The sequence below is a fragment of the Mugil cephalus genome, chromosome 10 (assembly GCF_022458985.1).
Source record: "Mugil cephalus isolate CIBA_MC_2020 chromosome 10, CIBA_Mcephalus_1.1, whole genome shotgun sequence".
NCBI classification, from domain to species: domain Eukaryota; kingdom Metazoa; phylum Chordata; class Actinopteri; order Mugiliformes; family Mugilidae; genus Mugil; species Mugil cephalus.
The window spans coordinates 17,249,285-17,275,104 of NC_061779.1; the positions used below are offsets into that span (position 1 = coordinate 17,249,285).

At 44.0% G+C, this 25,820-nt stretch overlaps 1 protein-coding gene across 2 annotated transcripts in view; it reads right to left on the reverse strand.

Moving 5' to 3' along the window:
- Positions 1-609: 609 nt before the first annotated feature.
- tspan18b (tetraspanin 18b) overlaps positions 610-25,820 on the reverse strand; it is a 31,289-nt gene continuing 6,078 nt past the window's right edge. The window contains exons 2-9 of one of the 2 annotated variants that reach the window (XM_047597179.1): positions 13,561-13,644; positions 6,253-6,348; positions 4,961-5,155; positions 4,612-4,686; positions 3,458-3,556; positions 3,035-3,211; positions 2,225-2,308; positions 610-1,539 (exon numbers count right to left, since the gene is read on the reverse strand). In XM_047597179.1, coding sequence (XP_047453135.1) covers positions 1,492-1,539; positions 2,225-2,308; positions 3,035-3,211; positions 3,458-3,556; positions 4,612-4,686; positions 4,961-5,155; positions 6,253-6,348; positions 13,561-13,563 — 777 coding nt within the window. In that variant the 5' untranslated portion in view covers positions 13,564-13,644 and the 3' untranslated portion in view covers positions 610-1,491. Of the gene's footprint in view, positions 1,540-2,224; positions 2,309-3,034; positions 3,212-3,457; positions 3,557-4,611; positions 4,687-4,960; positions 5,156-6,252; positions 6,349-6,624; positions 6,743-13,560; positions 13,645-25,820 lie in introns of those variants that run through there. The other variant, XM_047597180.1, reaches the window with a different exon arrangement.

Below are 25,820 nucleotides of genomic sequence, written 5' to 3' on the forward strand. Positions count from 1 at the left end.
TTCATTTAATTCTCTAAATTTGCTTCACTTTAATTTTCTTCAGTGCATCCCTTTGCCATTTGCTGAGGTCACTGCATAGAATCAATTTCCATCACTTCGAAACCGCGTCTTTCTTTTTTATTCTCATTCTAGGCTGTTCGCACTTACACTCATTTCTCGTATGGAAGAAAAAAAAATCAATACACCAAGACATCAAGGTGAGATTGATTTCACTACAACAGCGAAACCATGAAACGTATTTGGATGATCATGGCAATTTATCATGCTTTGACTCATCACCAAACGAAACCACCCATCCTTTGAGTTTCAGTACAAATGTCAGGAAGGCGTATGAAGGATTTCATAGAAGAACAGATCAATCACTCACGCTGAAGATGTTCAGCTTTTATCTGTGACGAATATCTTTGTTTCATGGTTTAATTACATTTTTGAGTGTGTGTCTAACAGCTGAAGGTAAAGTCAATCCCAGCAGAGCAGGCAGAGCAGACATGTTTCTGCCATTCTTAGGATGTGTTATCATTACCTCTGATGGTTATTACAGATATGGTTTAGTCTTTTGATAAAAAGTGAAGTGAAACGGTGCAACCAGTTCAAGAAACACAAGAAGAGTCATTTCAAATGCCATTTATGTCACTGACTTTTCAAGGATCTAATACAAATGCATACACATACATTTCACCACCTAAAACCACATAGAACCACTAATGCAATAAACAGCACCGTACAAACAGAAAAAAAGAGTTAGAGATGTTGGCTTTCAGGCTTGGGGAGGGGGTCAAGTAGAGCCACAAGCTGCTCACATGCTCACAAACAAGTTCATACGCATTCAAAAAGAGCATCCAGTATGTACACACACACACACACACACACACACACACACACACATACATACATACACGCAGACACACACACAGCTTATATAATACAGCTTAAAAGAAGTGTGGCTGTAAAAAAGGCATGTGGAGGAAGGGAGTTTGTTACAGTATACAATATGAATGGGGAAACTGTGACAGCCAGCGTATACATGGAACACTTTTTTTTCTTTTTTCTTTTTTTTTTTTTTTTACAGTTAAGCCAACTTTACTTAATATAAATATTCTTCATCCAAAAGTCAGTGCAGTGCCTTCTGCTCAGGCTTCACCTGGTCCTCAACCCCGGTTCATGTTATAGCCAGTCTGTGACAGACCTGGTCCACAAATTACTGTTTCCACTTTACACACAAATCTTTTTTTTTCTTTTTTTTTTTTTTAACATGTTCTGTTTGTTGTTGTTGTTTTTTTTTCAATGGTTTGTGTGTGTCTATGTGTTGTTGTTTTTTGCCACCCAGTACCTCAAAAGTCCAGCTGTGAAGTACGGGTCTGTTTTTCAACCAATTAGCCAATAGAAAAAGAGATCCTCAAATTTACAAATGTCCATTTTACTTTTTCTCTCCTGAATTCCCTTTTTCTTTTTAATAAAAAAAAAAAAAAGAAGTTCACAGATGGAGCAGCTCTACTGGATTCCCCTGAAGAGACACATTGCAAAGACCATGGCAAAAAGCTGAGGAAAGAAAGAAGAAGGACATATTTAGCACAAAAAAAGACACAAGGCAATTTTATTTTTTATTTTTTGTACTCTGTCTCTGGATTTTACGTCCCATGTTTTAACTACTGCCTTACATTCCTTCTTAGTAATGACTTCCTTTTGCTCAGCTTTTTACTGCTTCAATACAAAATGTATTACTTAAACAAGTTTCCATATTATTTCTTATAACACATTTTCCATGTGTGGAAATGGGCAAGAGAGGGCATAACTAGGACTAACTAATGCAGAGGGTAGGGTTGACTATATCTGTAGCTATGAGGATGTGACGTGAATATACACTGTTAAAGTACAAATATACGTTAAGATAGACATTTTTTCCATTACAAGTATGCTGATGTATGTTTTTATATTATACAAATATAAAAACTGAAATAAAAGCTACTTTTCAATCTGAAGTGATACATATTTTAATCTAATCTACTGTTCAGACATGGTAACAGAATATTATTGTTTTTCTTGTGGTGACCATGTTTCACCACCAGGTGGCGATCTTGCCACACAAAGAGCGTACAGCTCTTTAATGCTGACATATTCAGGTAAATAGCCTACGGTTAATGCAGAGTTGCAGATTTCTGAAATGAATATTCAGATCACTTCGAGGGGCAGAGAAAAACCGGCATATATTAAAGCATCTTCGTACCTCAATGGTTAGCACCACGATGGCCAGGGCTCCAGCCACATAGATGTACAGCTCAAAGTAGTCAACTACCGCAGAGTAACAGCCCTGTGGACACACAAAGATGTGACACTCAGCAGAGAATCAATAGGCAATAAACTTGCAGGATTACAGGGACAATTAAAGTAACATCATGGCTTCAACTGAGTGAGGCTCTGAACAAAGGCCTGGCTGAATGAGTGGGAAGCAGGGCCTTGAGCCTCAAAGCCTTTTAAGAGTTCTTTGTGTGAATGAGCACAGAGAGACACGGACTGTGGAAATCTCTCATTGTTCTAGTGTCTCGAAAAAAAAAAAAAAGAAAAAAAAACAACAGGTGGAGAGTGCGGTAAAAACCTCTTCCTATCAGCTTTCACAGTAATTACCCTCTTTGCACAAATGAGCGTGGACCCACACCGGCGTGGGCGCGTGGGTGTCTAACTGTGAAACACATCTCATTTTCACATATTCATATAATTATTATCCTCTATTTGTCACATGTGCAATGCCCCACAACATCTCCAATTAGCCCGTGCAGGCACACATACTCACAGATACATACACGCACGCACAGGTGTCTCTGTGCTGTACCATATAGTAAGACGATCTCCCGTGACACCCAAAACACAGGAAAGCACTAATCAGCTATGGAGGAGTCAGCTGGTCCCTGGATGTCACCCCTCAACTGTCTTCTGCTCTAATTAAGCCTGGAGGTGGTTTGGAAGGAGGAGACAGAGGAAGCGAGGGAGAGAGGGAGAGAGAGAGAGAGGGGTTGACATAGTAGATGTCAGTAGTTACCTTGTTATTGCGGTACATCATATTGCCAGATAAGCACTGCTCCTGGCTGTTGTAGGCAGACTCCTCGGCCTGAATGGCACGCTGGCAGCAGGCTTCTGGCACCATATGATTTTGGTTGATCACCCTGAACAGGCTGTCCTTAAAATCCTCTGGGCTGTTCACCCCACAGCAGTCAAACTAAAGGGAGGAGAGGAGAGAATGGGAGAAGAAGCCCTTATTTCTGAGTGCCTATTTGTGCACTGGCCTGTGGTCCGCTGTGTGCGAGCACCAATCCAGCATGAATATTGACCTAAATGTCTAGGATTTATCTATAAAATATGGCTGCCTGACGCCTGGCTGCGGACCTTACTGTTTCCACAGACCATTTGAGTCGGTGAAAAGCTGCAGTGTGTGAGCTCTTTGCCATGTGTGCTGTGGCCTTACTGTAGTCATGATGGCATTCCATGTGGAGGTGAAGACGTCACTGTTGTTGTAGCCCTGATAATGTCTCTTCAGCTCCTTGGTGAAGTACTCTCTGGTCAGCTAAATCATCAGAGAGAACACAGTAGAGTGTCACTGCAGAGTTAAGTGTTACTTCAGATAACATCACGGTTCCCCCGGGTTGAGTGTCATTTTAACGGAGAACGACACTGCAGTGATACATCAAAGTCTGCTTAGAGGTCTCGGGTAGCAATTCTGTCTGTGTGAAAAATGTATAAAGTCTTATGTGGCTTCTAAGGAAGCTGCAGGATGTTTGATAAAGTGCCTCGAGTAACTTCAGGCAAGATCGTTCGGGGCCCAAGATGTTTGGCAATGAAAAAAATCTGGGGGTGTTGGGTTTAGCGCAAACGGGAACGCTGAAGTGAAGGTAATGCAATGTCACCTAGTTCTATGCAACGTACAGCACCACGCAACAATGTTGCTCTGATTTAACTGTCGGTGTATAATTCCATGTTTTGTTCAACTTCCTAAGGCTAAAGGTAACAGCTGCTGTTTTCTCAGCTGTTGTTTTACCAATCTCTACATGATGACCTACGGCTGGAACACTCACCATGAATGGATGTTGCTTTAAGACAGTTACAGGAACTATGGAAATGTTCTTTCTGTCAAAATTCACCTTATCTCTGCTTGAAGACAGCAACCGGAGGTTACACTAGCTGCAATATCTCAAAGAAAGCTAAGGTGATCGAGTTGGATGCTGGGTAATGTATGCCTGTGAGGATTCTTAATGATCCAGGTCAAAATTTGAAACTAAAGAAAAAAACGGCAACTGGACTGGAAGATGTTTCATCACTCATCCAAGTGGCATATTTTGAGAAGGAAGAAGAATTCATGGAGTAAAAATCTGGTTTGTTTCTACTTTGATCAGAAATGTTCATATGAATACAGAATTAAGCAGAAACAAGACAAACGAGAACAATATCTTAACAAAGATCTTGCAGAAATTGCCCAAAAAATATATATAATTAGAAGTAGAAACTCTGAAATGGTTTAAAAAAAAAAAAAAAAAAAAAAAAAAAAAGAGTGGAGTAATTTGGACATCTGACAACCAGCCCTATTGACACTCCAAAGGTGGAATCCATACTGAGATAACTTACATGTTCCCGAAATATGAAGGCCAGGATGGCAGCAGCCAGCTCTGCTAAGAAGATGAGCAGGATGAGCATGAAGAACTGCAATAAGACAAAAGAAAATAGGAATGTGAGAGAGAGGGTGTCAGTGCACGTCAGTATCTAAAAATCTCATTTTGGCTGCTGGCCTTCACTCAGCATTAACTATGCATGAGGCTGGAGGCACAAAGGCAAATAGAAGGGCGTTTTGCTCTTTTGGATTTCTGAGTCAAGCATGGCAGTCCAAAAGCTGACAGACAGAATAATCAACACACTTGCACACAAACAAGATCAGTAACAGAGCAACTACTATTTCAAATTTGTCAGCCGGACTCACAAAGAGGAGCAGACACTTGTTTTCGCGGATGGCTCCACAGCAGCCCAGGAAGCCGAGGAGAAAGAGCATGCCTCCCATACCCAGGATGATGTAGACACCGGTAAACAGCAGGGGGTTGGCTGCTACGATTTCCCTGAACCCTGTGGGGTCCACCAGTACCCACACTCCCACTCCTAGGAGGAAAGAACCCCCCAGCTGATGAGGGTGGGCAAAAAAAAAAAGAGAAAGAAGATACCAGTTAGATGAAACAGAAATTATATTTTCTTGTATCTAAAGTGACAAGAAATATTCAACGAGAGATCACACAATGAAAAATATTTTCTTTCCATGACAACTTGCTAAAAATGGAAATAATGAACGGCTGGATTGAGAGTCGAAGCTGTGATAAAAAAAAAGGTGAGTATCTGCAGAGCTTTGGTGGGGGTGTGAGTGGAGATATCTACCCTGCCTCAGCTAACCTCTCAACCTGCTTAAGAAATGCACAGCGCTGCAGCTTCCAGCCTCTCCCATCCTCCCTTTCACTAGAACCCCCATCTGCAGCCGCCGAGAGGTGACTCATGTGATTAAGGAAAGAAGGTATTGAGGTTGAAGGGAGGGAAGAGATCTGAGCCTCCAACATTTCTACCACAATCCTCTTCTTCCTGTCACAGGGAAAGGACCTGAGCCGGTGCAAATGAACACCACAGCAGCGCTGAAAGGGTTTGATAAAGGAAAGGAGGCAGCCATTTTGAAGGGCTTAAAAATGCTGTTGAGCTGCAGGAGTGTGAATGGTCATAGATGAACATAAGAACAACACACACAAAAAAAAAACTGTAAAACACCGGTGGTTACCGAGTGCTGCTAAGAGCTGCTAAGTTCATTCGTTGCTCTGCTGGCTGCATTATTACCACAGTCTTGAACAAGTGCGTCTGAGTAGAGCCTCTAAACGGTTTGGTTGCGCTTAATAAAGCAGGGAAAAGAGACAAACCTCCTCACTCCAACCCTCCCCCCTTCTTTTACGGGTTCAGGCTAACAGGATTACCCTTGATTGTCTGATCAAGACTGATAAACTCAGGTGCCAGTCACAAACTCCACATGGCACAGTGTGCCTCAGATGTGTGTCAGCACACTAAAATTTAATCAAAAGAGAATTTGATAGAATCAAGATTGCCTCATCTAATGAAATGCAAATGTGGCTCCATTAGTCAGTCGGGCAGAGAGCAGGCAAAAGCCCATCGAAAATCATTAGATTGACACTAACTTCAGAGATAGGCCGATTAAGTGCCTGTGAGAACGGGTTGAAAAATACTTACAAAAATGAGGAAATTGAAGACAAACATGAGGTACTTGATGCAGCTGAGACAATCCCCCTCCATGGTCGTCCCTCGCGCTGATGCCTCTCCCTGCCCCTGAAAGAGAAACAGCATTAAGCACAACATAAAATGAACTGCTTAATTACATGGGCCCAGTGTTCATAGTACTGCCAAGAAAAGAGTATTCCACAAAAAAGTTGCCATGAAAGCTTTATCAGTTGTTTCAATTTAAGAAAAAACTTAGATTATCCCCTTAGGCACAATGACAGCTATATTTTATTCAAGTTTGGGCAACACCATGTCAGCCACTCAGATGCAACTCATTTTACCACACAATGTGACAACTTATTTAAATTTAAAATGTCCTCTCACAGTCAGAGGGCCAGATGGCCTGTTGGCACTTCTGTCTCTGGACAAATGGTGTCCCTGGGTTCACTGTGACTCAAAGGGTTGTCTATTTCTGAGCATTTTAAGGATATGAGTCCTCACTTAGGCTCCTTGTGCATTAACCGGCGAGAGATGGCCTTCACTCCAGAGCTTCTTCCTCTTAACGTAATGAGAGGCAGGTGCCCTCATGCTCCCGTCAGCCAACCCCCTGTCTGACATAAACACACTTCCCTTGATGAAAGCCCATCCTGGAAGCACTCCTGGTTAATGAAGAACACCTCTCCTGCACTGGAAGACAACATGCGTGTATCGCTGACCCTATAGACCTGTATACTGTATGCGTGATGCACCGCAAAGCCTTCATCGAGGCTAATGTTTAACTACTCAAGCTGCAAATGAATAAGATTCTGTCCTGAGGGAGGGCTGGGACTGTCTAAGGAATCATCTCTACATATTCTGTAAACACTGAAGTGGAAACAATCTGTTGGGCAGCTATAATTGCAGTCTCAGTGAAAGAAGAAAAATTAATTATTTGGCAAAAATGAAATGGCACTCTTTGCTTTGTACTTCTGATTATTAATTTGCTCTCCCACAGTGACAGCCAGGATTGAGGCTGAGCAACAAGCGGATTAAAAAGCGATTTATCGGACGAACTGTAAATACGTTCATGCACACCACCACCTCTAAATTGAAAAGGAAAGTCGAAGTCAAAAAGCCTTGCATTTGCTTTTTTTTTTGTCCGTACTTGGCAGCATGTCCATCAGATGTAATCTCATAATCTGTAGACAGTCTCTCCACCGCCTCACATGCTGTCAAAGGGTTCCTCTGGGTGATCTCTCTGCTTCTCTGAGGCAGCGATGAAGTCTGGCAGGTTTGATTCCTGTCCGTCTTCGCAGGGGCTCTGCTGTCACTCAGACGCATTTCCACCTCGACTCTTTCACCCACTGTGAACGCATTTTCGGGAAATAAACCAGAGCCTCTGCTCGCCCCCTTTCAACTGCTGCTGCAATTATGTTACACGGAAGAATGGAAATGGAGGAATAATAAAGAAAGAATCCATATCTTTTTCTGGTCTGTTTTTATTTCAAAATAGCATGCTGACACTGTTTTTTCATTCTGCTCCTAATTTGCTCTGAGCCCCAGAGAAAGCTTTTTTTTTCTTTTTTTTTTGTCAGGCTTGTGTAAGTTGCCGTGACAATAAAATTGAACAATACTGAAGATATGAAGGCGGTCTTTGTCTGCTGCAGGAGTGAGTTAACACAGAATGAGAACTTTTCCTCTCCTAACCAGCCAGAGGGCTTATTATTTTTTCCTCTCCTCCTTTCCTCCCCAGACCCAGGAAATTGATTTAGAGCTATGGTTAAACACTTTCTGTAAATCATAATGATATGCTTAGGTATTGATTACCCTTCCTTATGGTACTCCGAGAGCTTCCAACAGCCTCGCTGCTTGAGATGGGTTTTAATTAACCCCTCCCTTTCCTGAGCCCCACTGAAAGGTCTGATGGAGGCACAGGAGGTCTTAATTGAGATTTGCATACATTACAGTTTCACAGAGAAGCACCAGAAAATGCCCATTCTCATCTCTCCAGGTCTCAATCCCGGCCCCTATGCAGAGCGCAAACTGTATTTATTGGAGCAGGGGATGAAGAGGAGGGAACGAGGAGGGGGATGAAGGGCTCGGCTGGAAAAACTCTCAAGGCGCAGCTCAGTTCGTACTCTCCAAACAAAATGTCTGATTTCTTTTCCAGCTTCGCCCTTTTGCTCCTCGCTCCCATCTCGGGGTCAAACCGACCGTCAGATGTGGAGCCAATTTTCTCTTATGCATTGAAATGCATTGAATGCTTAAGAACGAAATGGGCTATACTGTACGAGACCTATCCAGGCTCCCAATAACAAGGACGATGGTGCAAACTGGCGCAGTATAAATCAAACTGCCACCGAGACCCCAGAGAAAGTGCAGAGTAAACAAACCGGTCTTTCCCATGACTCCCCCGAGATCGCAAGTCCTCATCGATCACAGCCCAGCCGTGGAGATCAGACCACTAAGTCTTTCTGAATATTCTGCAGAGTATATCATAGAGGCGAGGGAAACGCGGTTCACACCCCAGGAGCTGCAGCCTCGCGACGGCGTTGACAAATTGCGAGTAGATTAAAGGCAGAGCCTCCTCAGGTGTGCTGCTTCGCTAAGCTAGCAACGCATTAAAATAACGAGTTGTGAGGCATTATGTTTGTGTACGCGGGCAAAAAATTCCCCATTATAAACAAACATGTCACGTATAGCAGCAAGGACTACTGCGCTACTGTAACTGCAGACACTGTGTTTGTTAGCAGGAAACAGTGCATGTCCTCAATCTGACAATCTAAGTGGCAGTCTTTGCCCCGAGGTATCCAGTAAGTGCCAACTCCATCTACGTCTGCAGCGTCTCCTGTTACAGACACTCAGCGCGAAGATCCCTCTGTTTACTCTTAGTGAAGACTGATCAACAGCCAGCTATAGGGCTCAAGTCGAGTTTAATAGTGAATTAATGAGAACTGATCCTACCTCAACCTCATAGAACCAAACAGAAGCCAGAGCTGCGTAATGAGGACATCCCCATCTGACCTACATTCTCCTCAGTTATGAGCATGAAGAATTTTGAAACATTGCTAACAATTTATTTTCTCAGTGCTTGAATCCAAAAGCCAGAGGCCTGTTTTGTCGGCATCTACACGATCAACCATTATGGTTGTGTCAGCTCACTGTAATTAAAAGATAAGGAAGACAAAGACCCACGCTGATGGCGCTCCATATATAAATAGCGCACCCTTGGATTGTTCCCCTTGAAGATGTCACTTTCGGCACGATTAATGAAGTGAGTCCATATTCCCCTGCTCCACTAGCCACGACCCTGGACAAATGGATCAGGAAGACAAGGACACTGTGTCTGCTCCTCGCCAAACTGTCTCCATGCTGCACCCACCCCCCTACACATGACCCGCCAGTTCACTTCATCTTGAGCGTGAGCCTGCATAACAAATAATCATTAATAGTAAAGCGCTCCTTCTGAGGGTTTGTGCTTGACCCCTGTAAATGTCCATGGCCCTCTAAATGATCACCTGTAATTGAACCTTGGGGACGCCACATTTGTCCCCAGGCGCAGCTGGAGCAGGTGTGTTTTACCTCTACTGTATGCCACTCGGAAGCTTCCCGTGCATGTGCCATTACCCTCTGATGACACCGAGGGACCACACACATGCCACATCACCCTTTGTCTCAATTAAAAACCCATTTTCATATTTCTCGATGACTTCTTAAGTCAGCCACAACCAGTAAACACCCAAAAATCCGAATAAAGACTGGCTCCTCTGGCAACGAACAGGGTTCCCCCGAGGCGCACCATGTCCCTTAATGAACCTCCAATTAGGAGAGAATGAGCCCTGGGCTGCGCTGTCACACTGAGGAGCTTTGAAGTGGGCTGAATGCTAAGCAGCTATAGCACTGTATGCTACTTTGGAGGGCAAACAGCTCGCAGACAACAGGGAGCAACCACAGAAAGAAATTGTACAAAAGTAGCTCAAAGGCAACCCAACCCACCGTATGTGTGGGAGACAGAGTAGGAGAGAAGAACACAGCAGCCGGGTTAGGAAGTTTAGCAAACTGCTAAGCTTTAGCGAGGATCCCATTGCTGATTAGGTGCTCAGGTGGACAAATGGTTTACCCTCAGGCAAACCTAGCTTAATGAGTTTTCACAGTACGCATATATGACTGGTCACGGGAAATGCAAGTTCACCACAAAACATGGACAGTCCCTGATGAATTAGCTCTAGCTTGCAATGTCATTTATCATTTTGTTCCATTGTTCCATTACGTGCTGGGAATCCAAAATGGTTTGTGTACAGTGCATTCCTGCCCCGTTCAGTCTGCGATGATAGTGTGTGTGTGTGAATCCCAGAGGGCAGAAGTCCTCTGACCAGGCAGCTGACAAACTCCTGAACAACAGGCTGATTAACTAGAAGCGGCTCCCAGAATGAACAAATGCACAGTCAGAAACAGACTGACCATGTGTTGTCAACATCACTGCAGGCCACATTCCTGACATCCCAACTGGGCAGACATCCAGCTTTTAATTCAGTGCTAACAGTTGCTCATACTCCTACAGTGAAATCGATTCTCCAGCTCCTTAGATTAGAAAGATTGCGGAGGTGGGCATAGATAACTTCCCCATAGTTAAGTTATCACAAAGGGAACTGAAAGGAGTGGATTTTGTTTTCCACTCTACACTGGAGTGCGCGTGATCCTCGTTCCCTCGCAGCAGACTCTTTTCACTTAATTATTTCGGCACCTCCATCTAGCTGAGTGAAGACACAAACTGGCTATGCTGGGATGGATCAATACCAGGCCCGGGCGCATGGTCAATGATGAATTGATTCCCTGTAGTTCCAAACCTTAGTTCTCTGGTTGTCTGGCAGCGAGGGAGAGCGGCAGCGGCACACAATGAACACATAAACACGTCTGCAACGCTGCCTGTTTGGACTCCGTCAGGGCTTTTCCCACGCTGCGATTTGGAGGATGACACACGGCCTATGGGGCTTTCCACAAAAATGACTTATAACTCAATTCAAAACTAAATGCTCACTAGTAACTTTGACAACAAGAGGGAGCCTTATCTCCCTAAATTTCTACTTCTGCCTTCTTGCCTTATTCAGCGGGTTATTCCACACATTTCTTTCATGAGGAGTGGAATCAATATCAGCCTCCTTGCTTCTACAAAAAGTTTAAAAAGCCCAATCGATAACTCTAAACAGACCATCATTTGAGCCCCAGGAAAGAGATCATTTAAATGTAGGTTACAACGCATTGGACCTTTTTTTTTTTTATTTTATTTTATGTGCGGCTGACGTCGAGGTTGTTGCCCCTGTCATATCTCCATATAAAGAGAGTTTACATCACAGATGGCCTCGGCAGAAGAAGACAATGGGAGATGTGAGCAAAGACAACACTTCCTGCCTCAGGGGACTAAACAAAAAAGGTCACTTAGGAACAAAAACATGCACAGCAGACAACACACAAGTGTTGACACGTCAGTAAATCCAGACAAAGAAGCAGAAACATGAAACAAATGATCAGTTTTCTTGTGGCAGCAATTTCACAGTATTCTGAAAACTTGGGGTGGGGGGGTTGGGGGGTGTTTTAAACCCATGCTGGAATATTTCCAGGCCTCTGGTCTCTACGGCAACCCGGATATGGGGCGAGAGTGGCCTTTGTCTGCAGAGGAGTGTTTGGCATCTCCACTTAGCACTAGTTCCTGTTGGAAAACAAAGGGGAGCAGAGCCGAGCGCTTTATGACAGGGGGGACAGCTTGGCCAGCCATTTGTCTAATGAGCCATCACTCACACCCTTTTGCAGGGCCATATGTTCGTTTCAATACAACTAGCTCCCCCGTGCAGAGAGCCTAAAAGCTGTTTTATCACTCACTGAGGTAGCACACACGCGCACACACACGCACACATTTGAACCTTCATACACTTAGCGAAACTTTAACGAAATGGAAAACAGCAAAAGCAACAAGGCAGCCTACTTCGTGATACAGGCTGGAGTTTCGAGCCCGATGCAAAGATCAAAACAAAGCCTTGAGGATAAATCACGTCTTCGTAGGAGACTCGGATGAAAAGAGATAACCACATATATTTGAGGCTCCATTGCAAATAACAAGTCCATAGATGTCAACCATAAAGCGTGCTAATGCATTTGCGTGAACAGTCTAGCAGGAAGCACACAATTCTTGAAACCTTGCCTTGTAATCTGCTGCAACGGAAGCCACTTGAACTGAATGTGGTTATTAATGTAACTCTGTGATTATGAGGCTGTGTGACTCTAAGATGGGTCATGATTACTTAATGTATCATTGGGTTTATTGTTACTTGGATCTTAGTTTCAAAGTTTTATTTAGTTCATGTATTTGACAAATCAACCTGAACACACTGTTCAGGGTCTTTCAATAGTATGTAACAGTGGTGGATTGTTATATTTTCTGCTGGTTTTATAGTAAAGAATGAATTTAAATGTCAACTCTGTTCTCCTGGGTGAAGACTGTTAAAAGCTCAGAGATAGCTGCAAGATGGGCCTTGTGAAGAGATTGTTTTGTTGTTTCCAAGATCAGGGTCGAGTTTTTATTGTACAGTGAGTACAATTGGAAAAATACCTCAGTGAAAAAGGGAATTGTGACATACTGTATGTTTATTTTTGTAATTTGGCCTTTTTTCTCGTCTCCGCCTAAGCCCATCCGTCCTTCTAAACAACAGGGTCACCGAGTTAACCAACTGAATGAGCATAATACCTAAACTGAGATTCACACCAGTGCTTCTGAAATTTAAAATAACTCAAGAATCTGGTCATAATCTTACATGGCGCTTGCACATGTATCGCACTGACTTGTCTGGCTGGCTGCTTTTATGGTTATGTGCTACGACTGATTACAGCTGATGTGTCTGGGTCTAAACTCCCCTTTAACCTTTCAATCTATACACGTCTGCTGCTCAGCCGTGCCCGGAATACTAATGTTACAAATGCCAATGCAAATCAGAGGCTAACAAAGACCAGTGCAGACCTGCTGTTACGGTAAAAGGGACAAAAGCACTTGTCTGCACGTTCGCAGGCCCGGCTTCACGCACCGGCTCTCGCTCTAGCACCGCGCCTCCTGTTGACGGTGACAATGGCTTTACGCCTCTGCTGTCAGCATCTCACTGAATAGAGTCTGTCAACAAAGCTCTCTCTGCAGTTTCTCTGACCGATTTAACATATGTGTGGATTCACTGTTGGACTTGCTGGAAATCATTCATGCAACACCCACACATTCCAGATGCTGAGGGCAAAAACATGATTCACACAGGATTATATCACCGAGCGATATGGAAATCTGTAGATAAAACATCACCGTACCATCTGTAACTGCTTGATGGTTGTCTTTGTTCAGGTGAAGCTGTTGACTTCTTCTGCTTTTCTCTCCTCTCCTGTTTTCATGGGCTGTTGGACAGAAGCACAGAAGTAGAAGCACAGGTCAAGACTGAGCTAATGAGACGGATAAACAGTGATGCAGCCGCAAGGAGAAAAGAAAAAAAAAAAGCAGCACATTTGTCTTTATGTGTGTAATTTATTCAAGCAGAATGAGACATGGAACTCGAGAAACACAGAAAATATATTTCTGGGACACTTAAAATGACCAAGTTTGCATTTATTATTTATGAAGCGCTCGCTCCCAGCAGCGCGCTAATCTAAGACTGCAACAGTGTTTTTATCTGTGTGAATATTTCACTCCTCAGATGTTCGGCGAAATTAGCAGGGACAGAACAAAACGCATGATAGTAGCCGTCCTGATCCACGTTCTGGGCAGGTGAAATTTTAATAAGTGCCTCGAGGTAATAGAGTCTGTGTACCTTCTCACTTGGTTAATTATCCGTTATTAGAAACCCCAAGACTCTGCAGTGTTCTCACAGAGCTTCTGTCTTGACCTTGGTGAGCATCTGAACTAATGCATTATTCACTGGAAGGAGAATACCTCGCTTTTTTAACCACACATTTTTGGCTTGTCAATGCAAGCTATATCTTCAACCGAGTGAGTCTAATGAGCGTAAATGCTTTAAACTTTTCCCTGTTCCTAAACTGCTTTGCTACAACTGTCTCCCAGCTGAAAATAACGATATAGCAATGAGAGCCAATTAAACTGCTGGTTTTCCAGCCTCGATGTGCAAAAATAGTCAGCAGCACAGTTTTGACTGACAATACTTTGGAGCAGTTTCAAAGCACTGGCACTGACAACTACAGCATCAAATGTGGCAAGAGCAGCCGACGAAGACACGAACAGCACGCAGCTCTTTCCACATTAGATGGTGAAATACGGGCAGGGTATTCTCAATCTGACAGGGACTGGGGTTGGAGAATATCCCAGGAGTATTCTGGCTGATAGAGCCAGCCACATCATCCCGCCGACACACCATATTGCCAGCAGACATCAGCTTCACCGGGACACAAAACCCAACTGACAGTGGGAGCAGCACAACCTCCCCCATAAAGAATACAGGGCTCTGATTACATCTGGAAAAGGCGATCAAAGCCCTGGTGAAGGAAAAATGCGGGGAGATGCAATGGTCAAAACAAAGCAGCACACTCAGGAAATCAATAATACGTCCAATGTGGCTAAACACGCACGAAACAGATGATACGCAACTTGTTGAGAGGGTAATTTACACAAACGAACCGTATATTTTAGCTAAAATAAGCCCAGGTGATGCATTCCCTTTCCTGCCATTGCAGTACGTTACTCCAGCAGCAGATATGTATGTAATTGTCATCATTGTGAACCTATAATCTATCACTGAGCAGCGGAGTGGTCAAATTTCATCCTGAAGCCTGTTGCAGAGGTAGTCTCTTTTGAACCACTGTTTAGAGAGCTATTAGCTGGTGTAGAGCAACAGTGTTGAGGGTCTGCATTATTTTTTGGTTTCCATGGAAACCTTTTCATGGGAAAGTGGAGCACCAATAGGATCGGAGAGCCTCATTGAATCGGTTATGGGGGTGCGAAGAGAGATCAGCGCAGGCGGCTGAGAAAGCACAACAATAGGACGCACCCTCAAGGGGGGACTAGAAAGGCCAGGCCACTGCGGGTCCAACAAAGCGCCGAACGACTCAACACTAGAGAAAAGGTTTCATCTACATCCGCTCAATGGATTTCCTTTTAAATAAATCTCTCCAGCCAGTACGTCTTTGACATTTATGCTCACGGGCACTGTGAGCAATTTAAGCATCAAGGCGGCCACTAATTGATTAGCCTCTGCTGATATTTCAGACTCTGACAATATTATTGCATCATCAACATCTATCTTGACTGTAAGTCAGCTGCACACTATAAATTATAGTATGTGCTTCTGTCTGTATCCTCCTTGCTGTGTCTCAAACAGCTCTACTATTTCCATTTTTTTTTTTTTTTTCTATTTTGGGTTCACATATGTATTCACAAGAACTGTGCACATGACTCCCCACACACATAAGACGCATCATTAAAATCACTGGCAAGTAAGTAAATAAGTAACATTGACCATCTTGTGACAATGCAGTGTTCTGCTGGGAAACTTTTGGGCCTGGCATTCATGCGGATGTTACTAGACCACCCACCTAGACCAGACCAGGCACCCCCACCCCATAGCAATGACAGTCCTTGCAGGTTGCAGGATGCAGCCTGACACAGACACACACACACACACACACACAAACAGTGAACAACACAAAAACACTGATCAAATATCTGTGGGATATACTGGAACCAGCCTGATCCACAGAGGCCCCTCCCATCCACCATAGGACCCAAAGGCCACCCACTAACACCATCCTGTTGACAGGCATGGTATGCCCGATCGATGTATGTAATCAAAAGTTGAGTATGAAATGATGGACACACTCATTCTCAATGACGGCCATCTTGGCTATTCAGTGGAGGGACTGCAACCACAACTTGTGAAAAAGATGACTGATGTGTGATTCAGTTTACTGGGTTAATTTAGTCTATGATCTGGTACCTGATAATGTGACAGGTAGCAATAGCTCAAAATTTGCTATCATTTCTGTTGAATGTACAACTTGCCGTTTGAAACAACCCTAACCTGTCGCAAATGACACACTACCTAAAACAAATACTACATGGAAGTGGAATGGACACATCTGAAATAAAAGAGCCTGAAAGCCATGATTCTTTGTCCAGTCTATGATGGCAGGCCTGTTTGTAGACCCGGCCACTGAGTGTGGCCATCCACAAACATTCTCGTCTTCAGAAGAGATCGAGCAACTTGGTGAATGAGCACGAGCACGCAGCCCACATGCACTATTGACACAAGTCATTTGTGTTTTCTCACCATCTGAACGAGTGACTTCATCCTGCAGATCTGACAGGAAACCTTGACACCTTGACTGAAATGTCAGAGGTCAGAGCACAGCAGCGAGTCCGATCATCGCCACTTCCTCTGGGGGCAGGAAGCAGAGAGGAAAACAACGCAGGAAGCGACAGTCACTTCGCAGCTTGGTTTGACCTTCACTTCTTGCTGGTGTTGACACAACCTTGGGAGTTTCAGAGGCAACTCCGAATGTTGTCCAGTGTGGCCGTTCACACTCTGAATGAAACCTTTTATCAACAGAAGGAAAAATCTACAGCTCCGGATATCATGTCGCTCTGGTGATCTCTAACCAACGTCCAACCCGTGTACATCATGCTCTAATATTATAGAAATGAGAAAGAGGGCACTTGCCGGGAGCCATTTATCTCCTGAACGTCTGCTTTAACGAGGGCAGCGCTGAAGCAGAATCATCGCTATACTCCATCTGGATTTATTGATCTAACAGTGTGAGTCAACCACCAGAGATAAGGATAAAACACCGCGATGGAGAAACAATCCCCACCCTGATCAGAGGGCATCACACAGCTAATCACTTACTCTTCCTTCTCTGGCCACAGCAAAAACAACCGTTTCTTTTGTTCTCCGAACTACGCTAGGTGCTCTAGGGGGTTACACGCCAGACAAGAGGGTATCCACAGATTTGGAGAGCGCAATTATTCCAGCTAAAAGACGCAGACTGAACTCATTAGGCAGTTTTCGTTTTTCTCAGTGTTAATTGTTTTGAGTTAAACAGAAACCTGATCAGCGGTACGCTCGTGGAAAAGAGTTGCATTTGAATGCTAATGAGAGACGACACCATGTCCACCTCTTTTTTTTTAAGCCCGTGACAAACATTAACCAGGCCTCTTCTCTGTGCAGCAGCTTGTATCTCTCACCTCTACAAAGACGCCCTCATCAAAGAAACAGTGACAAGTGTTTTTACACAGAGCCTTTCAAACAAGCACTTCTATAATTACACAACGCCAACTTCTGTCTAGTGAGAATGTGATGAAGACCAGCAGCAGAGCTACTTGTTGTTATTTTCTTTAACCCATGCCTGTCCAACTCGTACATCGCCACACTTTCACCCTACTTCCCAGGCCCCAAAGGCTAGCCCCGTGTCTCAGAGGAGCCAGGGGCCCGAGGTGCATCACAATGCTGCTTTGAAGTCAAGCGATTAAAGAGGAAAGACCTGTCGAATTGGGATGATGGGGCTAAGGTTGGGAGAGGGGGAGGATCAGTGCGAGGGACAGGAAAGGCTGTGAATACTGAGCACTCGGGACCCACGGGACTCAATTAAGAGCAGGGCTTTTTTAGTGAGGGTTACAAAAACACAGCAAGGATACCAGCAGTGCAGCCTTCCAAGGCAAGGTAAGAGTTCATTACTACACACACAGGGGGGCTGGGGCTGCTAAACCCAGCTTGTTCAACGACTCCTCCACCCACAGGCCGTGCTGGCTGTCGAACAACCACATGATAACCATTTCCATCCCAGTTAAATCCTGAACTGGGTAAAGCCTGGGAGTGGTGCAGCCCAGAGCTCAGAGAGCTTCCAGCTCAGACATGAAATGAAGATGCAGGCTGCCTAAACACAGAGGATGTTTGCATAGTCTTCTCTCAAGATGGTTTCCTCAACTGAACTGGTGCAAAAAACAAAAAAAAAGGAAACAAACCAGTTCAGATTAGCAGACTGACAGGAGACTAACATAACCTTATGGAAGTGTTTGTGCAGTGATGAGAACTTCTTCGTATGAGAAATGATTTATCGGTTACTTGGAATGAAGTGGTTTAAAAAACGTCTTTGTGTCTCGCTGAAATATCTAAACAAAATTTCAAACGTCTTTAAACTGTTTGTCTCATCTGGTCAAGAAAACCCAAACAGATTTTGTCATTTTACTTGGGTAATTTATTGAATACGAGAACAAGTTTATAATACTTAATAATATTAATGATAAATTGTCAGAGAAGCACCTAATTTAGAGCACACACACACACACACACACACACACACACACCACACACACACAGATAGGTAGATATTACTAAAACATACCGTATGTTATCTTGTGTGATTTTTTCCATAAGAGGCTGGATTTAAAAATATGGCACCACTGTTGTCCTATAAGTCAAACCAACATCTGGAAACCATTTCTAGGCCTCATTTAAATCTTGCTAAAATACCACAGAGCAGTAGGTTTTCCTGTATGTTTTCTGGAATCAGATTCTGTAACAAAGAACACCATAGCGATCGATGATCAGTCCTTAGCAGAAAAAAAAAACAACAAAAAAAAAAACAAAAAAAATGTCTTTTACCTGTAACATTAGATGTAATGGGGTTAATGTGCCCCCACCTTGAACCTCCTGTCAGTTTAAGACTTGAATATTGATGAAGAGTGCTGACAACACAATGTGGAAAACATCACAATACATAAGAAGCGGAAGTGGATGGATAGCTTGTTCAGTGGGACCAGATGCGACTTATTTTCCTGATTAAAACCAGTGGAAGGTCTTTGAGCAAAACTCTTCTGCTGGAATGTTTACATGCCCGACAGGCTGTGCAAGTGCGCGGCTTTTGTTCCAAGGTCACTCTGTCATACATCACATTGCAGCGTGAATAAAAACAAAAACTTTGGCACTAGTAGAATTAGTATAAAATACAAATCCCAATAAAAAAAAGGACACTTGGACTGGCGCCTGGAAGTTACAACATCAGTTCTGCCTCAAATCTGAGGACTACGTCTGCTTCCAATCGCTAATGGTTTTCACTGCATACATTGCCGAACACACCCAGAGAAGATTACTACTATATTCACACATCGTTCGGATGATGAGCGCCCATGATTGATATTTACTCGACGCGTCTGAAGCGCGGAAACGTTGTTTTGCATGTTGAGAACGAGGTAAAGACACTGTGTGAAGGCTGAATTGAAACGCCGCGCACATTTGCGCTTGTTAACGCGCAAACATGTGGGTCACATTACAAGACAAAAGTATAAATAAACACGGGGGAAGACTGCAGGATATCTACCCTGTTTACATCCGAGCAGGTCTGGTGGCATTTTGGATTTTACAGGCCAGACATGACAACGTTAACTGCCGCAGTAACGCGAGCATTAGCTGCTCACGTTGCTTTAGGTTTGACACAAACACGAAGGCGCTCAGACACATCGGGAAGAAATGTTTTGATGTTGTACAGATACACAGATAATTATGTGCATGCTAAAATATATTTCTGGAGCTCAATTAAGGAAGGTCAGTATAATTTATAATCCCCCAAATGGAAACAAACGCACACATGTATCAGACCAGGCAATTAGCATTAACTGGGAATTTGTTTCCCCCATTCTGCTTACAAATACAAGCTAAGAGGGCCGGCTAATGATGTTGTGCCATAGCAATCTAAAGATTCAACAGAGAAAGAAATCTGCAATTTTCTGTCACTGCAATTCTCTTCGACTAAAACCCATAAATTGACCCGTAAACATTTAAAAACAGTGAACACTGAGGCTTCATGTGTGCACAGAGAATCAATATGCAGCAGCATGTTTTAGAGACGTAAGCCTCTGTGGATTGTTTTTGGGGGTGTGCACGGGAGCAGCAGGGCAGGTGTCCCACTGGGTTATGAGAGCCAGAAGCTTTGCATCTGGATCATTTCCTCGGCGCGGAGGCTCACACACTGGGATCTCCTCATAAAGCCGCACATATGCCAGAGGACCCCCAAATCCCTCCGAATCCCGCCATCCGTGTCAGGCAGTGTGCGGTGGCAGCGGTAACAAGCAGCAGGTAACAAGCTGTGACAAACTCACGACATCAGAGAGAGAGAGAGAGAGAGAGAGAGAGGGGGCAGAGAAAATGACTCATGCTTTTTGTCTCTCACACTGTCAAATATGCCCTGCACTAATGGCCAAATAGCCTGAAATGTGTTTCAGCATGAGGGGCAAAAAATGGGTTTTATCACTTGTGTTCCTCAGCGGAGCAAGAGGGTGAGTGATGGTGGGAGGATTACGGGAGCGGCGGAAAAGTGATGAAACAAGGGCAAAGTAAGATTTCTGCCCACTCCAAAACCTGAAGATACACTCCTTTCCACACCAGTTCACTCTGAGCTCCATGCTCCCTGGACAAAAAAGCCGACAGATATCCTTTGAGGAGATATCCTGCCCAAGAGGACGCCGGGAAGTGACTGAAATGTGGAAAAAAAAAAAAAAAGTGTGGCGGGGGTGAGGGGTGGGGTGGGGAGGGAGGGGGTTGGACACTTTCCATGCTTCAATCTCGTGAAAATGCAGGAGTGCTTTTAGAAACATTCCTTCTACGGGCTGAGGGAGCCACTAGCGGGGAGACGTCAGGAGAAATCATGCTTGGCTCAACACAAAAAGCACTCAGAGAAATGAGATTTAATCTGCTGAGCTTAGTGTGTATTAGCCAGATGTAAACAGTCAGTACCAGTTGTGAGAAAGTTCACTTCCACAGCCCCGCTGCTTGGAAAAACAATGCATAAAACATCAAACATCACATAACGAAAGAGACTCAGCAAACAGGGATATGAAAAGGTTCGGAATACAACTTTCACAAGCCAGGGACATCACAATTGTGGGAACCGGGAGGCTAAGGTTAACCGGCCACACTGAAACACTTTCTCTCTCTGAGAGTACGTTTGCCTACAGGCCGGAGCTGTGGGAAAGGGAGTTTATGCAATTACATCACATTGATTTATGGGGGAGAGGGAGAGGAAAGATGGGGAGAGGATGGAAACTGAGCTGCCTGGAGAGGCTCCAAGATTAAGTCCCTGAAGAAACACAGGTCAATAGGTTTATACCACAAAACATGATGGATCTGACACAACTGCATGGGGATGAATGCGGTCACAGGAACACAGGCAACATGGCGAGGTCAAACCTATCGTAAGATTATTGGTTTTGATTTACGACTCAAGACACACAGAGCGGCGAAAATTATAACGCAGAGGCTTCGCTATAAACCTGCTCACGGAGCGCGAGCAGATAATATGTTCAGAACAGCAACGTTCAACTGTCCCACCTCGAGCCGGAGTGAACCAGGGAGCTGGTGACAGTTGTCATGCTTGAGCAGATGCCGTCTTGAGTATTAATTGGGGGGGTGGTGATGAAATTGGGAGTAACGTGCCAAAGCGTGCACTGCAGCCTTAGCCGAGGTAGAGCATCTCCATCAGCCCACCACAGACTAATAGTTATAAATAAACAGTCCATTTAGGCCTCTCTGCTTCTCTAACAGGACCACAGGAGTGACCACAGCTGGGGTATTTATGGCGAATCACATTACGGCCCTTCTGCTTATTTAAACTTTCGCTTGAGACTTGAGTTGAAAGTGCACTCAGATGTAAAAGTGCTGCACTTGTAGCGGAGATGCGCAGCCTTATGAAACACAACAACTGCGTTGATTATTTGTCACTCAGCATTTCACATCTTTTATAACTTCCATATCAAACTGCCACTGATTAATTAACGTTGCAGTCTATAAAGACAGGTATCCAGGAATCCATTATACAAAAAAAATGCACAATCCATAAACACAATCACAGATAACAAACGAGCCTAAACAAGAAAAAGAAAATGCAACTCATTAATTTTCACGGCATGAGACTTCGCGTTGATACCAGCCACCAAATGGCGATGATAAGAACAAAAGCAGAGGGAGATTACAGATGAGATTCAGCATAATGAGCTGCGAAGTTGCAGTAGGCGATATTAAGCGTTTTTTTTGTTTTTTAACTTTTGAAAGTCTCCAGCTGTCTGCAAAGCTTCTTGGGCGCAGAACAGACTTGATCCCAGCCAAAAGCGGCAGAATAAATATACAGACAGGAAGAGCCGGCCAAATATCTGATGGGGCTGTTCTGGAAGCTCACACTATAGACTGGACAGTTTCTCTAGATATGGTAAATGTATGGAAGCACACCCACGGATATTCTGAGCAGGGGACATCTGTTCCTTATTAAATAAAAAAAAAAACAAAAAAAAAAAACAGCGTGTCCATTTCCAAACTGCCTGCTGCAGAGATAAGCAAAAGTGGTTTTGATAATTGCTCACCACGTTGGCTTTCTCCTCCTTTATTGTTTCTTTTGTGAATCATTTTAATGCGGTGAGATCAAATGAGATCATGTCCGGTGACTGAAAAAATAAAAGCTTTTTTTTTTTTTTCATCTGTCCACATAAAGCAGCAGTTTGGAGCCACCAGTCAAAGAGATGGATGATATTTTTTTTTTCTGTTATTATATTCATTTTTTATTGTAAGATGTGACACATAAAAGCCAGAAGAGAAACGCTACACATCCAGGGGTTTTCACAGACACCCGCAAAATTACTTTGGCTTCGACATTAGTGCCGAGGCCTTTCATATGGGATCTGCCTCCTGCCAAGTGTTATCGAGAAAGATGATCTGGGCCCGTTTCTCCGGGGTGTAAACCCCTTGGAGAAGTGCCCGGGCTGTCAGTTATGCTCTCAAACACTTTACACTTTTTTTTCTTTTTCTTTTTCAACCAGGTGGTCGAGATTGGACGACTCCTCGGCTGGCACTGACGTCCCGACGTGGAACAGGTGACAAATCATCGGGAGGCCAGCCAACATCACCCGAAAAGGAGCGTCTGTGCACCTTTTTTTTTTCTTTTTTCTTTTAAATCAAGAAAGACTGCAGCCAATTTAATTTCACATACCGCAAACACCTGCCGTGCCCGCGCTATCTCTGACGAACACATGTGGAGGTGATCCCGGGGTTCTAGAGTCAGAACACACGCGTTTTCATGAAAATATCAGGCTCCTTTAATACACTTCAGATGGTTAAACAGTGGCTAGCTTTCCTATTCAGAGGATTCTCCTTTTCCCCCCTAAGCTTCAAAGAAAAGAAGATGCAGCCAGTTACGGATTAAGAAAGAAAAAGGAATTATGCTTCATGGTTTGCCTGTGTTTCCCTTAATAACTATTAGTAGAAAGAAATTTTACAGAGCAGAAAATAGCTCCTTTGCCCAAAAAGATTTATTTATTTTTGAGCTTCTTAGGAAAACCTCAATTTGTTAAGAACCCCTTGAGGAAAGACGGCAAACGCTGCACATTCCCTCTGAAACTGACGGCGAGGTTTGCATGTGGCTGCAGCGCATCAGCCGGCATTGACCGACTGTTTGCCCAGAGGACAGAAGCTGCGTTTTAGTGCGCTGACCCGTGAATGCCGTCTCGAGAGCCGCGCTTTTAAAGTGGCAGCGGGTTAAAAATTTCATAAAGCGGCATCAAAAAATCATGAGGAAGTGAAGCGCTCCGTCTTAGCTGTCTAATTGTTTTCCCATTTGAGGAGTAAAAATAACCGTCTACAACATGTACATTTAGACCTGCCATTAAAAGGCGGCGGCCGTTATTCAGGCAGACATGAGGAGGACGTGCAGACACGCAGACTCGTCACTTCAAAGGGCATTCGGGGAGACCGTCCAGGAACCGTCACTGCTGCATTCTTCATGCACACCTCCGCTGCTTTGACAACCTCAGTTGGCTTTATTATGGTATTGCTAGAATGACAGCAACGGTCCAGCATGCAACGACGCACAAAGCACACCTGCATCACACCGTTGAGTGTCAACCTCAGATGAGATAACATTATCGCAGCAGTAAAGCACGATCACAAGAGAGGCCTCAAATGTAAACAGAAATCAGTAAAGACAGATGGCCCTCACCTACACATCGCAACCTGTTTAGAAGCTCATATAGTTCCAGTTCCTGTTTCTTTAACAAGCGGTAGTGAAACTAAAGCGTCTATCTCAGAGGCTTGTGATCCTGGCAGGAGAGAGATCATTAGCCAGCCCCTTCCCCCAGGTAGAACAAGTAAACCGCTGTGGATCTTTTTTTTTTTTTCTTTTTTTTTTTAATCAAACACTGATCTGTCCCCCTTGATGCTGCGGAGGCTGACAAGGAGCCCATATGTCTAATAGACCCGTGGCTAGTCGCGCCCTGTGGGAGGAACTATAAGCTTGCTTGTTATCCCGCAGGGAGCATTGCTGCGGACAAGGTGTGTGGGCTTCAAAGGCAGCAAAAAGCAGCCAGCCAAGAGGAAAGAAATCGTTTGGCCTTTCTCAAACGCGCTCCCGTCGGCACCAAATGTGAATATAAATGCACATTATCGGTTTGCGAAGAAAGAAAGAAAAAAAGAAAAGAGAATCGCATTAGCCCAGTTACATCTGCCGAAGTTTACAACATTCCCTTTCAAGCTAAAACAAAGAAATCCCTGCTTAGATAAGGCTTTTCTGTGCCGTGTTTACTGGCTGAATGTGAAACATTTAGCCTAGATTCGGGCACACACGAGATCCACACGCAGCGAATACATAAAACAGCACCGCTTCCAGTTGAGTTTTGCAGGCAGCACCCGGGTGCAGGGGTGTGTGTGGGAGAGCTCCGTGTACGTTTGTGTTTGTGCATTTGAGGTTTGTACGGTTATCACCGACTGGAACGGCAAAGTGTTATTAACAGACGGAGACGCGAACCCAAATCATGCTGAAAATAAATCTCCAAGAGGCACTCTGTAATTCAGCCACGCTGGAAAAGCCGAGACAGCAAGCAGGACTGCGTCATATATACCAACCAACCGTCCTCCCTGTGGCTATGAATCTGACCCAACTGCACCGGGTGAGCTTCATATCACGTCGTCCGGTAGTAAACTAAATGACGCGGAGTGAGTTAATGAGTTGACATCCAGGTCTAACATGCATTTAATTTGTTAACAGTGATAATGGCCTAATTATCTGGGTCATCATTAACAACATACTGTCCATCCCTACAATTACTTGCACACTCGGAATTACCAAATCAATTTGTGGCATGAGCAAGTGTGTTTGTGAATAGTAATTATTTTATTACATTATAATGCGTGGCCCACCGTCAGCGACCAAAAATAAAAATAAGGATATTTAAAGGAGTGTTCAGATCCCCTGTGGGCAGAGGAAACAAAACACAGAGCTGAATACGTATATATATATTAAAAAAAAAAAAAAAAAAAAACAGGCCACATTATAAAAGCCTCCCATGACTAATAAGGGACCCGTGCAACGCTTTATTCTCTTATTCTAGAAACTTGTAAAGAGGAGCGCTCAAAAGGGAAGAACTTGGGAGCAGAGAGGGAGAACGGGGACTGGAGATGAGGAGAGCTGGGACACAGTTGTGGCTGAGGCAACAGTAAAAGAGAAAGACCAGAAGCTGGGACAAAGTCCCATTTCATCAGAAAAATGCCTGAGTCAGGAGATGAGAGAACCATTAGGCCCAATGAGTCACAGGG